At 38.4% G+C, this 19,977-nt stretch overlaps 1 protein-coding gene and 1 pseudogene across 1 annotated transcript; both read left to right on the top strand.

Moving 5' to 3' along the window:
• The first annotated feature begins 2,399 nt into the window (after window positions 1-2,399).
• On the top strand, window positions 2,400-7,733 carry LOC104443971 (CMP-sialic acid transporter 1). Its single transcript, XM_010057538.3, has 8 exons — window positions 2,400-2,752; window positions 3,573-3,656; window positions 3,850-4,064; window positions 4,231-4,309; window positions 5,391-5,560; window positions 6,348-6,534; window positions 6,935-7,012; window positions 7,127-7,733. Exons 1-8 carry the CDS (start codon window positions 2,702-2,704, stop codon window positions 7,268-7,270), a joined length of 1,008 nt encoding a protein of 335 aa, XP_010055840.1. The 5' UTR covers window positions 2,400-2,701; the 3' UTR covers window positions 7,271-7,733.
• A 4,723-nt stretch (window positions 7,734-12,456) lies between these two features.
• Window positions 12,457-14,859, top strand: LOC108959366 (annotated as a pseudogene).
• The last annotated feature ends 5,118 nt before the right edge of the window (window positions 14,860-19,977 follow it).

The following is a 19,977-nucleotide window of genomic DNA, read 5'->3' as shown; positions in this document are numbered from 1 at the left end:
TCTTCTGTTCTTCTGCTAAACAAGCGAGACATGACTTGACCGTCTTGTGTGATGATGGTTGTTCATTCAGTAGCTGCTTCACCACAAGTTTGATTACAGAGACTAGTGTTAATCCACGTTGTGATTGTTAGCAGTTTTTTGCTCTGAAAGTGAAGATGACCAGTGATCTGAAATATCATGTGAACGTGACATAAAGGCACTAGTATGCACAGCATGTACAGGTAGGTGTTCTGATGTATGTGCTCGCCAAGGCTGTCAAAATTTTAAGCCGACCCCGAGCATGGACTCTCTTCCTCAAACCCAGAGAATTCGATTGCTTGTCATCCTTCATTTGTGCTCTTATTTCTTGTTAAAGGAAGCTCGTTCTGGCTTAAGTTAAGCGTGATACGTCGATTGTTTTATGTTTATAGGAGGATTGATCTTCCCATCCTTGTAGCGTCAAGTGTGATACGTCGATCATTTAACGTCATGGTGCGAGAAGCTGTCTTAACTTTTGCTAGAAGATGACAGTTTCGTGGGTCGTTGTTAGTATGTCTTACCTAGCTGCACACTACCTGCTTTTTGCTACTCCTGCTGAGACATGTGCATGGTTCCTCGAGCATCCGGCGAGTACATTGCCCCTAAAAGACTAAATAAGCCGAAGTGAAGTTTTCAAAGAATTATGGGGCTTGATTAGATCAGAGTCGTGTGCGATGATTATCGAACAAGTGATAAACATCTCTAAGTAATGTTAGAAAGCTTTGGGTAATCCACAACAGAATCATGTTTTAACTATTGCTGATATCTATTTAGAAATATCAAATGGATGAGCTGGATTAGGTTTGAGTGAATAAAAAATGGGTTCAATCCAAATTGATCCATATAATTCATATTGACTAGTGTTGTTATGCAATTTAATTTTGGCAACACATACCCACTTGACTTAAACTGAGCTCATATCAAATCCAACATAATCATAAAATATAAATTACAATTCACAACCTAGAACGCCCAAATGTTCGCAAATTGCATCCTTTTAACTTCCATGAATCACCATTTGGCTAAAAATACATATCGAGAAGAAACCCTTCAGCAAATTTGATCTTGGGATCTAATGTCATCAGATAAAGAAAAAAATTTACCAATAACTTACCAATTTACTAACAATGAGAACAACGATGAGAGAGAAGAGCATAAATAGCATTGAGAGCATCGACGATTGAAGAGAGACAAGCACGACTGCTTCGACTGGCTGCGATAACTGAATGAGACAACCTACCTATGAATGAGACAGCGAAAATAGGAGGACAGGGAAGAACAAGATCTCAGCTTGGAGTTCTTTTAGTTTTAATTGAGTCAAGTCTCCAAACCTGTTTTAATCTTGAAAATGCCAAATGATCCGAAATACGGGTCCTTCAAGCAACCCATCACGACCCATTTTACTGGGCTTTTGTTTTTTCGCTGAACTCATTTTGCCCTATTTTATTGCCGAACGAGCCACCGACTCTCCATGGGCCCATTTTACATAGGTTTCAGCTCAACTTGTTCAATTCCTCATAGGCCTATGTAATAATTGAGAAAAGAGCCCATTTACAAATTTCAGGTAACTTGGTAAATTAATTTTGTGAATCACTGGCAGCATCTATTTTCAGAACTTTTGAATGGCAAGATCCCATGAGTGAATAGTAGTATCCTTTAACCATATGAGCAATTTGAGATAAATAACTTTTGCAATTGTACCGATAATAGTTAAAATGGGCTAAATAAACGTGAATAATCAGTCCCGTCACATTAAGATGACTTATATTTTCTAAAAAGATCGCCAATTTTAATTCGAGTCACGAACTTTCTCTTGACTCATAAAAATGTATTGGACTTTGAGTCAGTGCCCATATTTGGCTCTTTTCATAAGTCATAAGTCATCGGATAAACATAGAATGATACATTGCATTTTTAATTATATAATCAAACAAGAACTTGATGAGTGTCAAATTTGGGTAACAACTCGAAAATGATGCATTTTTATAAGATAAAAATAAATAAATGCTAGAATTGAGATCCAAGTTTAAATTCATGACTTTTAGGAAATGAGAGCCATAGTAGATGAAAATAAGAGATAATTATACATATGATGACTCAACTTTCAATTTATTTAATATAGTTCATGAAATTTAACTTATGTAATGTAGTCCCTAAATTTTAATTAATTCAATTCAATGTAAATTTATTTTTAGTTCCATGCTAGTTATTGTCTATTCGTTCCATTTGTTTAAATTCATGAATAACATTAAATATTCTCGTACGGTTTATAAACTAAACGGAGCACATAAAATAAAATAAAAAAATTGGGAAGGGACATTACAATAGGAGCTAATAAATCACGTCCAACAAATCAAAACAAGACATCATATACTTCACGCTGGGAGAGAAATTCTGGACTATTTGCGTCGATTCTTCCCCAAATGTAACCATCCATCAATCATCTGCTTTCCCGTTTCTAGCTCGACGGCTGAATTGAACGACGGACGCCGAAAGAAAGCAAGAAAGAAAGAGAGAAGCAGAAGGAACAAAAGCTGCGCGGGGAGGAGGCTGAACTCCCCGAAGCTACTCGAAGCTGCAAAACGCAGAGAGAATCCGAACTCGGCGAATCGCAGAATCGAGTCGAAGAAGAAGGAGAAGGAGATAGTGAAGCGAGACGAGAGCGATCCGCGCGGCGGACGCGATGCAGTGGTACTTCGTCGCCGCCCTCCTCACCGTCCTCACCAGTTCTCAGGTCGGTCGGACCCCCTCGCCGAATCTTCAACCTCTCGTTTTCCTTTTTTTTGTTCGCTTTTTTCGAGCTCCGTCGGGGAAATCTCTCGGATTGCGCGCCCGGACCGCCGATCGATCCGCGTCCGCTCCGAGAGACCGCCCGCATTTTGATCCGGATTGCTCGAAATGATGTGATTGGGGGCGTTGCTAGCTCTAGTGGGGTGAATCGAATTCGTTTGATTTGTTTTGGTTTTGAATCTGCGGCGTTTCAATCTGGCGGTAGCTGAAACCTGCTTTTCGTTCGGAGGCGAAACTGTTTCGGCGTTTAATTAAGCCGTCGGTTTGCGATGGTATCGGACTGGTTCTTGATTCCTGTGGTACACTGTCGCTTCTTCGATTCGGTTCTGGACTCGAGCTGTGAAGAGGATTATGAATTTCGGAGAACCCTGCTGACTGATCATGCTGCTGGAGGTGTAATACCGGGTGGAAAAGCATATCAATCCTTTTTTTTTTAGCGTCCGGCTTCAGTTGCTTTGTAGTACTTTCCGAGGTCTCCATGTGTTGGTGTTTTTGCGGTTCGTGCTTTGGCTTTAATTGGTCGTATCGTGAGGGATATGACAGCATTGTTTTCTGCATTTCCGGGGTAACTAAAATGGTTGCTTTGAATTAGAGTTGCTTTTTAAGAGGCTATGAGATACTTCCACAGGATGAATGTATAGGAATGGCTGAGATGTCCTTAATTGAGCTGTCGTTAGTTCGCTTTCTGGGTTTCGATGCTATTAACAAGGTGTCACCTTCCTGACCAGTGATTTTTTTTTAATTGGAATTTTTTTTTCTGATAGGGAATTTTGACGACACTCTCTCAAAGTAATGGGGGTTATAAGTATGATTATGCGACCGTTCCATTTCTAGCTGAGGCTTTCAAGGTAATTCTCTCTTAAACTACTGCAATATGACAATCCAAACATTATGTTTTTCCAAATATGTTGGGAATTTCATTTATGTCTTCCATATGACTTTGGAGAAGACCTTCTTAAACATAAGCTATCTTTATCTTTCTATTAGTTATCGACATATTAAGCACCTTCCAACTTTTCTGTTTGTTCATGTACGTCACAGCTAGCTGTATCTAGTTTCCTACTCTGGCGAGAAATTAGGGCAAATCCTTCTACAAGGATGACCACAGACTGGAGAAGTGTGCGCTTATATCCTATTCCTTCCATCATATATCTGATCCACAATAATGTTCAGTTTGCCACGCTGACTTATTTGGACACATCCACGTACCAGATCATGGGTAACCTGAAGATTGTTACTACGGGGATATTATTCAGGTTCCTACTAATATTATCGATTTAGCCTTGACATTCCAAACTTTTTTTCCATTTATTTTGCCTTGAATAAAGAAATGTTCAAGCACATTAAGCAATTAGCTTATTATGGAAACTTGCATTAGTTTAGCATTTAAGTCCCTTTCATAGGTTTGGTTTTCATGCTTAGGTTGTTCCTGAGAAGGAAGCTCTCCAATTTGCAATGGATGGCGATTGTTCTGTTAGCTGTTGGGACAACCACAAGCCAGGTGATTATAAGCTTGCCATACCTGTTCCCATGTCATCTTGCATGTCAATTAGCTATGATATGTATGTGAAGCTCTAGAGGTGTTCAAGTTGTGACGAGAACAATGCAGGCATATGGTTTAGAGTGAGTTTTTATTAGTCATGGATTGGTCATACTGGGAGTTTATTTGAACCCTCCATTAGATTGAGCGATCTTTCTTATGACATGTTAAATGGCTTTAGCAAACTATATTTGAAGTGCTGAAAACTTTCATGTTTGTTTCATGCAATTTTAATTTGCTGTCATGAACAAGAGGAATGTGCCATAGCTACTTTGGGGCAGAAGTGTTAAGTTATGGTTCTGCCCAGCGTGATGCTGGAATTATGGCACTTAGGTACAACTACAGGCTGCGATAATTTCTTATATTCCCAGAAGACAATACCCTTACAACTGGAGAAAGCCCATGGGTGTGATTATTATTTTGTTATTCATTTTAAGAATTTCCATTTGCGCAGCTAGATGAAGAGTGCACAGTAATAGATAACATCCTTTGCTTCCCCATGTCATGGATAAAAGAAGGAAATGACACGGTCCTGATGGGTCAAGTCATAATCTCAGTATGAGACGATCATTGAGAAAGAAACAAAGTGCTCATGATGCAACTAAACAAGCCAAAGTTGACTATAACTGCAAACGGTTATAATCTTGTTCTAAAGGTCCATAAGATATTTAATCATGTTAATGAAAGAAAAAAATCCCACTAAGAATTTGCATTTATTTGTGAAGCATATTAAGTGAATGTAAGAAGAACAATGTTTCAAGCTGCTGAAGAGCAGATGTTCTTGGCCCTCACTGGTTTGCGAGCCTTCATCTTAATTTTCTCCTTTTTTTCATTTCACTTTTTTTTATGAGATTGACTGAGGCATTCAGCATGAAAATATTAGTGAGAAGATTATGTAATTTTCAGCAAATTGGAAGTAATTTGACGCCCATATTCCTTTTGGACAAAGATGTGGAATCAGTGAATCAAGAAATGATGTAGTACTTCCCATGAGCCTTGTGGTAGTAGAGTCAGTGATAATATATTTCTGCTAGCATTGTAGGTTAAAGGTTGTGGAGAAGCCTCATGCCAATCTTTGTTCTCAGCACCAATCCAAGGGTACATGCTTGGAATTTTATCTGCATGTATGTCAGCATTAGCCGGCGTCTACACAGAGTTTCTGATGAAGAAGAACAATGATAGTTTGTATTGGCAGAATGTACAGTTATATACGTAGGTATCTCTTTTCTGTTCTGTATTTCCTAGTTTGGTGTAACAGTACTCATTTCACAAGTTAGCATGCAGAAAGACCACTACTACATGCCTTACTCATATTTCATGATATTTAATGTTCTCCGTCTTCAAATGATGCTTTTCTTTGTCGCATTTATAGTGCAAATATTACTTTTGAGAGTTCCCTCTTGATTCTTAAATAGTCTTCTGCAAAGTGTTGTATTTTCAGTTGAGCATTTTACTCTGGGAGAACTGGGTTCCTTTGTTAGTGGGAAAACATTATTCGAATTTGTCAAAACTCAATTTTCCCGTTTTTTTATATAACGGCTTTAAACAAAGGTGAAGAGCTGAGAGCTGATTTATATGACAATTTAGTGTGTTGAAAGATTGTCCCACATCACCTGACAATGGATCCTAAGTGCTCTTTATATTCATGTAATCTCTGTCTACTTATGAGCTTAAGCTTTTGGATTGGACTTTCTAACATGTTATCAGAGCTAGTGCTATCCCTTTTGCAAACGTGCATAGTCAAAATTCCATGTGCCGCTTGTAATCTGGCTTATACATGTGATCTCCCTCCACCTATCAGCTCAAGCTTTTGGGTTGGATTTTCTAACAGTTCCACTCTATGCTGAAGTGGAAAGATTTATGCTTAAGATTAGCTTTTCGGAAAAACAAGAGAAGTTTATTCAAATGCTATGATTTTATCATAGATACATGATCGGGTTACTATTTCCCAAGATTTTTTCTCCGTGGCTGTAATTTCTGGTATTCTTTTTTTCTGCAGATTTGGTGTGATATTCAACATGGCACGACTTCTCTTGGATGATTTTCAAAGGAGCTTTGAAAAGGGCCCTTGGTGGCAACGGCTCTTTGATGGGTATACCATTACAACTTGGATGGTGGTATTGAACCTGGGATCGACTGGTTTGCTGGTTTCATGGTTGATGAAGTATGCAGACAACATTGTGAAGGTGAGTCCTTGTTGCAGATCATGGTTTTCATATACATGTTATTGATACTTTTGCTAAAGTTCCATTGCAAAAGAACCGATTTATATCTTAATCAGAATTTTGGGATAAAATTGGTGGTTTTACTAGTTACAGTATCTTTTCTTCGGCATTTGCTATGATCCTCCTGACCCCTGAAGCTCAGTACCCCATTCTTGTATTCTACATTTCATTATTCTGAATGTATCTATTTCGGGTGGACCATTTCTGAGTTTTGTCTGCAAACCTATTGAGTTATGACATGGGGGCATTGGCAGAGAATGTGAGCATATGTGCTCAATTAAATACACTTTTATGGCTCATTTCATAGCAGCTTAAAGTCTTTTTAATCATGGTTGTCTTCATTTATAATTATTTCTGCCAGGTTTATTCTACGTCAATGGCCATGCTGCTGACAATGGTTCTTTCCATTTATCTTTTCAACTTTAAGCCTACACTGCAAGTAAGTCTCAAACTATTAAATCATTGGATTTTTTAATTCTCAGTATGTTCTTTTTCATATATACTTGTTTCATCTGGACTATAAATGACCGTTTCACTTATGTGACTGCTGCAGCTTTTCTTGGGTATCATTATCTGTATGATGTCTCTACACATGTATTTTGCTCCTCCAAGTATGCTTGTTGATTATCCTCCAAATGGAAAAGCAGCTCCTGAAAATCTGAAAGAGATTACCATTGAGCGAAAGAGTGATTCATGATGCAATGCCAAGGCCAGACCAGATGATCAATGACACTTTTTCAAGTAGTCGTCTGAAAGTAACAACTGATTTCCGTCCTTCCTTGCAACGTTCTATCTGCCATATAAAAGGGTAATGCTTTTGCAAAGCACTCTTTAGGACATGTGCATAATCCTGCGGTTGCTGCTGGAAGTAGAGTGAAATGCACTCGTGAGAAAGCTGGAACATGGTCGTCATGTGAAACACTGACTTTTGATCTGTCTATGGACGTTATCATGTGGAAGTTTCGGACCACAGTTGCATGCAGTTTCTGGCTTATTGTCAAAAACAATAGCCTAGTACACAATCTGTGCCAATTTTTCTTAGCTGATGCTCAAAACTAAGATTTTTGTTCTTTTTACATTGAATTTGTAATATACAGATGTTACAGCAGCATCATTTCCAATTTGCTCGTTTGAATGAATACTATATTATTCTTTTCTTATTATTCTGGTGAAGTGGATATATTCTCTGACAGCAACTGATTAAGTCATGTCAAGTATGTCATGGCGCAAGTTTACCTTGCAAGGCATACAAAAGGTGACTGTCCAGTCTCGTTATCAACCTCCCAAAACGCAAATCTTAAAACGCCAGAATATTTGTCTTTTATTTTCTAACGATTAGATGGATATTTTGAGAGTGCATTTTCGACATGTAGACCATGCAGAATTTCTGTATGAACTGGGATGCATCTCTTATGCATCTAGCTCATTAATGTGCTCAGGACCATTATAAAGAATAGTCGCATTCGTCCAACATAATTCAATTGACAAGATGCTTGTGCATGGTTTCATGAACGTGTTCATGATCTATGGACGCACACATGAACCCGGAAGGTGATAATTTGTAAAATCGAACCGGAAAAAGAAGAAAATGACATACGAGTAATCAAACAGGGCTATTGTACCTCACTTTAATCCTAGCTTTCCTTGCAGAATTTGCAAATTCATAATTGACAGATGATACTGTATTCTACATCTACAATATGAATTGGGTTGAGGACATTTAAGACTTTCTTAAAATCATGATGGGCACAATCCACTTGCTAAAGTATATATTAGACTCAGAGAAGCCACCATGACTCTAAGCTCCATAATTTCAAGCTGGCCAGAAAATGTCATAATCATTTAATCAGTGCCTTGGTTAGCTAATCAAACGAGGGGGAAAAGGATCGCTTTAGTTGTCTACTGCTCGATGTTAGTTCTTCTATGGGTAACGCTGGAGTAGACAATCAGCTTCAGTCAGTATTTGTTCTACATATTGCAGGCGTTACGTCTACATATTTGTCTATTCAATGAATGAAGAAAGGAAAATAATTAATATCTTGAAAAACCCCAAACCGGCACGTTTATAACAAAGTTACCACAAACTAATCTTTTGACTACAAAAAATCCAAAACCGGTATACCTTTGATAAATTTATCCTCTATTAGTTTCCTTTAAATTTTACTGTCAAATTACTGAGTTGAACGACATGCGATAGTAAACTAGTGTACTAATTTGAGATTTTACTATCTGTTTGTCACAGTTGTATCATTTTTGTGGTTTTTTGTATTATTAATCTAATTTAACATATGGTATATTTGTCATAAATATACCAGTTTGGGGTTTGTGGCGGTTGAACAAATTAGTTTGGGATAAATTTATCACAAGTGTATTAATTTATGGTTTTTTGTGATCACTTAGGATAAATTTGTTATATGTATACCTATTTAGAATATTATGTGGTTAAAAAATTAGTTTTTGTAAATTTATCTCAGAACGTATTAGTTTGAGTTTTTTCAGGTTATTGACCCAAAGGAAAATGGCATTTGCTACTCTTTTCTTTCTTTTTTTTTTTTTTTCGATCGGTAGCATTTGCTACTTATTCATATTGTCATGTGACTGAAAATTTGTCCTAGTCAATCACCACCGCATGCAGTAACCACGAGGCAATTGCAATGCACGTTATCGAGTCCTCTGGATGACTTCAATCACCACCGCATGCAGTAACCACGAGGCAATTGCAATGCACGTTATCGAGTCCTCTGGATGACTTCAATTTGGCGTTTTCCTGTCGTTAGAAGCTTTTGAAAGCAATGGTGTGCACTGAATGTTAATTCGATGAATTACCTGCAGTAACCAAATGTCATAATCTAAGCTCCATAATTTCAAGCTGGCCAGACAGAATGTCATAATCATTTAATCAGTGCCTTGGTTAGTTAATCAAACAAGGGGGAAAAAGATCGCCTTAGTCATCTACTGCTCGATGTAAGTTCCTTCAGAGGTAACCCTGGAGTCCACAATCGACTTCGGTCAGTATTTGTTCTTTATATTGCAGGCATTGCGTCTACATGTTTGTCTGTTCAGTGAATGAAGAAAGGAAAATGGCATTTGCCACTTATTCATATTGTCATGGGACTGAAAATTCATCTTAGTCAATCACCACCGCATGCAGTAACTAAGAGGCAATTGCAAAGCACATTATCGAGTCCTCCGGATGATTTTAACGCAGCGTTTTCCTGTCGTTAGAAGCTTTTAAAAGCAATGGTGTGCACTGAATGTTAATTCGATGAATTACTTGCAGTAACCAATGCAAAGTGATACCAGTTCTTCTGCGGTACTTTATTTCCTTGGGGCACATTCACTTATCTCAGCTAGGCAGGGAATGCTGAGACTCGAGAGTGCTTGCTTAGTTAGTGACATCCTGGTATGAAATTTCTACTCTATCTTCAAAAGACAATCTTTCTCTTGTTTCTATAGATAAAAATGGCAGTCCATTATAGGACCAAGTGGTGAATCTCTAACTGCTTTAGAAGGAGGACATTGTCTGAACGCAATGATGGCATTCACTCGTATCTGAATCTACTTGAATCTTGAGACGGGAAATTATTGAAGTAGGAGAGATATCCTTCAATAAGATGTCAATTCACGGGTTTTTCCAGAAATGAGGCATTAGAGAATTTACTCTCATAGATGTTTTTGACAGGACAATCAAATGGACAAAAGTGGTAGTGACTAGAGCCTTGTTTAGGAGAGATCACTTTGGTTATCTAATAGAAAACATAACATCTCACAGATGTATCTCTATTTCTTTCCACCTGGATGTAGGTTCAGCAAGTGCATAAGACCCCAAGGATTTCGGAATGGAAGTGAAATAACCGACTGGACTCAAATTGCCAATATGAATTATCCACTGATGTACATAGATAAGGCAAGTGGACTTGACATTGCAATTAATAGGCAGTGATCTGAATTGCGGGTGGTGATATGGTGTCCATGGAAGCCTGATATGACTTTTGGAAAGGACAATCAGCAAACGTAAATCCAACTGCTTGATTTGGACAAACACCAGAATCATCGTCATCGTGTTAGCCTAGGTATTTGACTTCAGAAGAATTCTGATCATGCCAACAGAGGAAGCAATTTAATGGGATTGGGAATTGGAAGAAGGGGAAGAAATTTCAGTTTGTTTCACATGATTCGTGTTGCTGCATCACATATTTGGATCTGATTCATGTTCATTAACTGCTAGGTCTGAAACATTGCGTTTGATATGCAATGCTTAAGAAAGCTCAGTCTTTTTTTCAACTGTACCTGTCTAGCCTCTTGAGGTCATAAGCTTATGCCACTCTACTAGATAAATCTGGATCTAACTGGGAACATCACATCCTGACACAGAAAGATCGAGATAATCGGCGAACAGTAGTGACCACTTGTATGTCAAGATCATCCTAGGTTCCTGACCATTCAATCCACATATGTATTTACTTGCATTCTCTGAAAGGTACCTTTCCTGACAAGTATGGTGCACTGCATAATTGCAGTGCCGTGTACCACAATTCTAACAAAACCCCACCACCATTCTCTAAATGTTCGCTTTCACGACATTAATGTTACCCTATCCAGTACACGCTTCTATGTTCTCACTCTCTTTTTCTAATCGCCTTCCTTGTAGGACGCCTATAAAAGGGCAAATTGGAGTCCCTGTATGCAGGAAGAAAAAGTGTGAAGCAAAGAAGATATCGATAGTGGGGACTAGTCTAGCAAATGCCGCTGTATCTATGCTTGGGGGCAGGCCTCATGAGCAACACATGAACAAGAGCACTAATAATCAGTCCTCATTCCAAATGCTGCTGCATTACCCAAGGTACAAGAAGAAAGACTATGAGAATATGCTGGAGTGGAAGCTGGATCGCCTCCTGAATGAGTATGGTTTGCCTGTGTCTGGTGATGTCGACCAGAAGAGGAAGTTCGCCATGGGGGCCTTCCTTTGGCCTTCACAGGAAGGGTAAAACATGTTGTATGGTGGTATGTCGTTGTGACTGGGTATTAGCAAGAGGATTACTAAATGCTAATAATCACGTGTCGGTTTAGTGGGTTTGGTTATCATATTCTTCTACTAGTGTATGAATCTATGTAAAGTGGTGTGGTTTATATTTGAACATGTAGCACCAGTTTCGGTACTTTACTCACTCCTAATCGGCTGTTATGAATTACTGTGATATAACCTGCAACGAAATTTTCATGCAATATCCACTTAAGCCGAGATTATCTCTTGATTATTCACGTAAAATCTGACTCTTTAGTATATTATGTAGATTGATTCCCTCATAAAGAATGAACAGCATCAATATATTTTCTCTGTATCATAAGATAAAAATAAAGCTGAGTTCCTTGGCAAATGGTTCTCTAACTTATAGTATCGAGAGTTTCTTCACAAAGGACTGGAGCAGTAAGTAGCCTTAGATCACTTTAAATTTATATCCAGTTTCAAGACTGGAGTTGCAAACCTCCCAAGAACAGATGTTTCAACCAGATGCGAGAAACATTGCAGTACAAGCAAAAGCAAAAGGGGAATTCATCAGTACCAAGTGATATAATCAGAACAAACCCAAGAAGAGTTCAGGGAATCACAACATCGATGCAGTTAAATCCTTTGAACTGCATATATCAAACCAAGATCCATTGATCAATGCAGTTAAACCCTTTCAACAGCATATAGATCAAACCAAGATCCATTTATTGAGAAATTCCATAACAATACTAATGCTAAGCAACCACAGGTTATAAGAATCTGTGAAAGCAGCTGCTTGGTGTGAACATGAAGTCGTGCGGTGGAGGAATCGTGCGATGTCGTATGTTTCTGCAGAGAATGATAGGTGTCTTGTCGGGAAGTCATTCATTTAATACGATAGTTACATTGACGTCTCATCCAGGGCATGAACCTTATGAAAATGAGAAACTAGTTTTCTACTGCCCATCATATTCACATAGAATTGCACTTTGAGATGCAATCTACCCTTGCACACACAATCATATAATCTCTAACATTTCTTCAACGGCTTTATCTGCATTATGTCAGCATTAGCCGGCGTCTACACAGAGTTTCTGATGAAGAAGAACTGTGATAGTTTGTATTGGCAGAATGTACAGTTCTATATGTAGGTATCTCTTTTCTGTTCTGTATTTCCTAGTTTGGTGTAACAGTACTCATTCCACAATTTAGCTTGCAGAAAGACCACTACTACATGCCTTACTCATACTTTGTGATAATTAGTGTTCTCCGTCTTCAAATGATGCTTTTCTTTGTCACATTTATTGTGCAAATATTACTTTTGAGAGTTCTCTCTTGATTCTTCATTAGTCTTCTGCAAAGTGTTGTATTTTCAGTTGAACATTTTACTCTGGGAGAACTGGGTTCCTGTGTTAGTGGGAAAATATTATATGATTATGTCAAAACTCAATTTCCCTGTTTTCTTATATAAGGGCTTAAAACAAAGGTCAAGAGCTGTGAGCTGATTTATATGACAGTTTAGCAAGGAATGTATGTGTTCCGGTTGAAGTATTGTCTCACATCGCTTGACAACAGGTCCTAAATGCTCTTTATATTCATGTGGCCTCCCTCTATTTATCAGCTTTAGCTTTTGGATTGGATTTTCTAACATGTTATCATAGCTAGTGCTATCTCTTTCGCGAATGTGCATGCCACGTGCCACTTGTAATCCGGCTTGTACATGTGATCTCCCTTCACCTATCAACTTAAACTTTTGGGTAGGACTTTCTAAAAATTCCACTCTTTGCTGAAGTGGAAAGATTTATGCTTAAGATTAGCTTTATGGAAAAACCCAAAAAAAAAAAATTATTCAAAAGTTTATTCAAATGCTACAACTTCATCATAAATACATGGTTGGGTTCTTATTTGCTAAAAAAAATTCTTCATGGCTGTATCTTACTGGAATTCTTTACTTCTGCAGATTCAGTGTGATCTTCAACATGGTATGACTTCTCTCAGATGATTTTCAAGGGGGCTTTGAAAAGGGCCCTTGGTGGCAACGGCTTTTTGATGGGTATACCATTACGACTTGGATGGTGGTATTGAACCTAGGATCGACTGGTTTTGCTGGTTTCATGGTTGATGAAGTATGCAGACAACACTGTGAAGGTGAGTCCTTGTTGCAGATCATGGTTTTCATATACATGTTATTGATACTTTTGCTAAAGTTCAGTTGCAAAAGAACTGATTTATATCTTAATCATAATTTTGGGATAAAATTGGTGGTTTTACTAGTTACAGTACTTTTCTTCAGCATTTGCTATGATCCTCCTGACCCCTGAAGCTCAGTAGCGCATTCTTGTATTCTACATTTCATTATTCTGAATGTATCTATTTCGGGTGGACCATTTCTGAGTTTTGTCTGCAAATCTATTGAGTTATGGCGTGGGACCATTGGCATGAGAATGAAAGCATATGTGCTTAATTAAATATTTTTTGGCTCATTTCCTAGCAGCTTAAAGTCTTTTTAATAATGTTGTCTTTATTTATAATTATTTCTGCCAGGTTTATTCTACGTCAATGGCCATGCTGCTGACAATGGTTCTTTTTATTTATCTTCTCAACTTTAAGCCTACACTGCAAGTAAGTCTCAAACTAATAAATCATTGGATTTCTTAATTCTCAGTATGTTCTTTTTCATATATACTTGTTTCATCTGGACTATAAATGATCGTTTCATTTAATGTGGCTGCTGCAGCTTTTCTTGGGTATCATTATCTGTATGATGTTGCTACACATGTATTTTGCTCCTCCAAGTATGCTTGTTGATTATCCTCCAAATGGAAAAGCAGCTCCTGAAAATCAAAAGAGATTACCATTGAGCAAAAGAGTGATTCATGATGCAATGCCAAGGCCATACCAGATGATCAATGACATTTTTTCAAGTAGTCATCTGAAAGTAACAACTGATTTCCATCCTTCCTTGCAACATTGTATCGGGCATATAATAGGGTAATGCTTTTGCAAAGCACTCCTGAGGACATGTACATACTCCTGCGGTTTCTGCTGGAAGTAGAGTGAAATGCACTCGCGAGAAAGCTGGAACACGGTCGTCATGTGAAATATCAACTTTTGATCTGTCTGTCAATGTTATCATGTGGAAGTTTCGGACACAGATGCATGCAATTTTTGGCTTATAGCCAAAAGCAGTAGCCTAGTACACAATCTGTGGCAATTTTTCTTAGCAGACGCTCAAAACTAAGATTCTTGTTCTTCTTATACATTGATTTTGTAATATACAGATGTTACAGTTGTATCATTTCCAATTTACTCATTTGAATGAATATTATATTATTCTTCTCTTTTTATTCTGGTGAAGTGGATATGTTCCGTGACGCAACTGATTAACTCGTGTCAAGTGTGTCATGGTGCAAATATATCTTGCGAGGCATACAAAAGGCGACCATCCTGTCTCAGTATCAACCTCCAAAAATGCAAATCTTATGCCAGAGTATTTGTGTTTTTTTCTCTCATGATTGGATCGATTTTTTTAGAGTGAGTGGTCGAAATGTAGAGCATGCAGAGTTTCTGTATGAACTAGGATACATCTCTTATGCAGCTAACCCGTTAATGTGCTCATTCGTCAGCCATAATTCAATTGACTATATGCTTGTGCATGTATTCATGATAATCCATTGGCCGACACATGAACCCGGGAAGGTGATAATTACTACACGTCCAAGTGGACATGTAGTCAATGGAATAGTTCACGAATTGTTAAAGCCATCATGGAACCAGTCAAGTGGCCAGGAGACATCGAGATTTTCATGGCTTATTAGCTCTTCCTCCCCAATTTCGATACCTAAATTGAACCCAAAAGAAAAAAGAACAAATGACATACTAGAAATCAAACAGAATTATTGTACCTCACTTTAATCCTAGTTTTCCTTGCAGAATTTGCAAATTCATAATTGACAGATGATACTATATTCTACATCTACAATATGAATTGAGTTGAGGACATTTAAGACTTCTAAAATCATGATGGGCACAACCCACTTGCTAAAGGGTATATCAGACTCAGAGGAGCCCCCATGACTCTTAGCTCCATAATTTCAAGCTGGCCAGACAAAATGTCATAATCATTGAATGCCTTGATTAGTTTATCAAACAAGGGGGAAAAAGGATTGCCTTAGTCATCTACTGCTCGATGGAAGTTCTTATAGAGGTAACGCTGGAGTCCACAATCGACTTCGGTCAGTGTTTGTTCTTTATATTGCAGGCATTACGTCTACATGTTTGTCTGTTCAGTGAATGAAGAAAGGAAAATGGCATTTGCAACTTATTCATATTGTCATGTGACTGAAAATTCGTCTTAGTCAATTACCACCGCATGCAGTAACTACGAGGCAATTGCAAAGCACGTTGTCGAGTCCTCTGAATGATTTTAATGTGGCATTTTCTGTTGTTAGAAGCTTTTAAGGCAATGGTGTGCACTGAATGTTAATTCAATGGATTACTTGCAGTAACCAATGCAGAGTGAGAGCAGTTCTTCCGGGGTGCTTTATTTCCTTGGGGCACATACACTTATCTCAACAAAGCAGGGAATGCTGAGACTCGAGAGTACTTGCTCAGTTAGTGACATCCTGGTATGAAAGTTTCTACTCTATCTTCAAAAGACAATATTTCTCTTGTTTCTCTGGATAAAAATAGCAGTCCATTATAGGTCCAAGTGGTAAATCTCTAACTGCTTTAGAAGGAGGACATTGTCTAAACGCAACAGTGACATTCACTCGTATCTGAATCTACTTCAATCTTGACATAGGAAAATATTGAACGAGTGTAGAGATGTCCTTCAATAAGATGTCAATTCACGGATTTTTCCAGAAATGAGGCATTGGAGAATTTACACGCATTGATGTTTTTGATAGGACAATCAAATGGACAGAAGTGGTAGTGACTAGACCCATGTTTAGAAGGAGAGATCACTTTGGTTATGTAATAGAAAAAAGAACATCTCACCGATGTATCTCTGTTTCTTTCCACCTGAATGTAGGTTCAGCGAGTGCAAAGGAACCCAAGGATCTCAATGGAAGTGAAATAACCGACTGGACTCAGATTGCCGATATGAGTTATCTGCTGATGTACAAAGATAACGCAAGTGGACTTGACATTGCAATTAATAGGCATTGATGTGAATTGCGTGTGGTGATACGGTGTCCACGGAAGCCTGATATGACTTTTGGAAAAGACAATTAGCAAATGTAAACACAACTGCTCGATTTGGACAAATACCAGAATCATCGTCATCGTGTTAGCCGAGGTATTTGACTTCAGAAGAATTCTGATCATGCCAACACAGGAAGCAATTTAATGCGATTGGGCATTGGAAAGAGAGGGGAAAGAAAATTCATTTTGTTGCTTGATTTGTGTTATTGCATCACGTATATGTATCTGATTCATGTTCGTTAACTACTAGGTATGAAACATCGCATTTGATATGCAATGCTTAAGAAAGCCCGGTCTTATTTTCACCTTTACCTGTGTAGCCTTGACTCTTGAGTTCAAAAGCTTATGCCACTCTACTAGATAAATCTGGATCTAACTGGGAACATCACATCCTGACACAGAAAAATCGAGATAATCGGTGAACAGTAGTGACAACGTGTATCTCAAGATCATCCTAGATTCCTGACCATTCAATCCACATATGTAGTTACTTGCATTCTCCGAAAGGTACCTTTCCCGACAAGTTCAGTGCACTGCATAATTGCAGTGCTGCATACCACAATTCTAACGAAACCCCACCACCATTCTCTAAATGTTTGCTTTCATGACATTAATGTTACCCTATCCAGTACACGCTTCTATGTTCTCGCTCTCTCTCTAATCGCCTTCCTTGTAGGACGCCTATAAAAGGGCAAATTGGAGTCCCTGTATGCAGTAAGAAATAGTGTGAAGCAAGAAGATATCGATGGCAGGGATTAGTCTAGCAAATGCCACTTTATCTATGCTCGGGGGGAGGCCTCATGGGCAAAATATGAACAAGAGCACTACTATCCAGTCCTCATTCCAAATGCCACTGCATTACCCGAGGTATGGGAAGAAAGACTATGAGAATATGCCAGAGTGGAAGCTGGATCGCCTCCTGAACGAGTATGGTTTGCCTGTGTCTGGTGATGTCAACCAGAAGAGGAAGTTCGCCATGGGGGCCTTCCTTTGGCCTTCTCAGGAAGGGTAAAACATGTTGTATGATGGTATGTTGTTGTGACCAGGTATTAGGAAAGAGGATAGCTAAATGCTAATAATCATGTGTCGGTTTAGTTTGGTGTAGTTATCATATTCTGCTCCCTAGTGTATGAATCTATGTATCTATCAGTGGTGTGATTTATATTTGAACATGTAGCACCAGTTTCTGTACTTTATTCACTCCAAATCAGCCGTTATGAATGACTGATATAACTTGAAACAAAACTTTCATGCAGTATCCAATTAAGCTGAGATTATCTCTTGATTAAGCACATAAAATCTGACTCTTTAGTATATTATGTAGACTGATTATCTCATAAAGAATGAACAACATCAATATATTTTCTCTGTATCATAAGATAAAATTTAAGCTGAGTTCCTCGGCAAATGATTCTCCAACTTACAGTATCGAGAGTTTCTTTACAATGGACTGCAGCAAAAAGTAGCTTCAGACCACTTTAAATTCATGTCCAGTTTCAAGACTGGAGTTGCAAACCTCTGAAGAACAGATGTTGCAACCAGATGCGAGAAACATTGCAGTACAAGCAAAAGCAAAGGGGCAATCCATCGGTACCAAGTGATATAATCAGAACAAACGCAAGAAGAGTTCAGGGAATCGCAACATTGATGCAGTTAAATCCTTTTAACTGCATATAGATCAAACCAAGATCCATTGATCGATGCAGTTAAACCCTTTAAACTGCATAAAGATCAAACCAAGATCCATTGCTTGATGCAGTTAGACCACTTTTAGCGGTGTATAGATCAAACAAGATCCATTGATTGAGAAATTCCAAAACAATACTAATGCTAACCAACCACTGGTTATAAGAATCTGTGAAAGCAGCTGCTCGGTGTGAACACAAAGTCGTGCGGTGGAGGAATCGCGAGAGGTTGTATGTTTCTGCAGAGAATGATAGGTGTCTGGTAGGGAAGTCATTCATTTAATACGATAGTTACATTGACCTCTTATCCAGGGCATGTAACGTAATGAAAATGAGAAACTAGTTTTTCTACTGCACAGCATATTTACATGGAATTGCGCTTTGACACGCAATCTACCTCTTCCACACACAAATCACATAATCTCTAACATTTCTTCAACAGCTTTTTCCATCATAATGTTTCAGAACCTAGAAAATTTGGGATCTTCGTCGCAGTCCATGGAGTTCCTTGTTGACAGGAAGCTTTCTGTGATTGATAAGCAACTAATTTTGCCCTACAACTTACGACTGCTTCAAGCAAAAAAATTTACTGGTCTATTTCCAAAAAGTCGAGATGGTTTCACATATATCTCCCATTTAATTGTAACTGAGAGGTGTAAACTTTTGATACGTTGTGATGTACATCACAATCTGATGAACTCTACTGTTGAGTTCCCTTTTCCACAAGTCATTGCATGGACAAGTTGGCGATGCTTGTACTCCACATGATCGTGCATGCATTAATGCATGTTTGATAGAGGAGAGAAGATCACTGCATCATTGGGCCTGCATCGAAATCATTTGGGCTGATCAAGGCTGATTGGGCCGAGCCCGAATCCGTTTGCTAACTTCTCTCCTGCCTATAAATTTTTGAAATTTCACGATTCATAAGACGTGACTATCAAATAATGAACATGATAATGCCTAGAAATCATCAATTTTCACTCTAAGCCAAGGCAATTTCATGCACCTTGAGACATAGAATAAGTTTCAATTGAAGGGAGTAACGAGGCCTCTTAACACAATCTGGAAACCTAATTTAGAGCCTATGTCTAAGTCCCGACTATCAATTATATGGACTGTGAAATAAAGACAGCTCATGACCGGATTGTCCTAAGTTGGAACAAGCTAATGGAATCCCATTTTGACCATCTCCATGCCCCTGGCATGGGCTGGCATGGGGTGGCATGGGGCGAAAAAGCAAAAGAGGGGATGCGGTTTCTCTCACTTTTGACACGGTGGCTCTTGCAAGAGAACCGCAAGATAAGGTAATTCAATGCATTCATCGGCGCGTTTGATCCTGATATGTGGATCATGTTGGACCTTTCTTGTCAGTTCAAATCCATCATATAGATATGTCTTCAACTTCGATCACGTTTTTTACATTTCTTTTCTCTTCTGGGGCTTTTGATGATTAATCTCTATACGGCTGGTTAGTCTATACTTATTTTTCCAGAGAATAAATTAGTGTTTCTAATGTGA

This window comes from Eucalyptus grandis, chromosome 5 (assembly GCF_016545825.1).
Source record: "Eucalyptus grandis isolate ANBG69807.140 chromosome 5, ASM1654582v1, whole genome shotgun sequence".
Classification (NCBI taxonomy): domain Eukaryota; kingdom Viridiplantae; phylum Streptophyta; class Magnoliopsida; order Myrtales; family Myrtaceae; genus Eucalyptus; species Eucalyptus grandis.
Note: the sequence above shows the minus strand (reverse complement) of the source record. Positions and strands in the feature narration are given on the sequence as shown.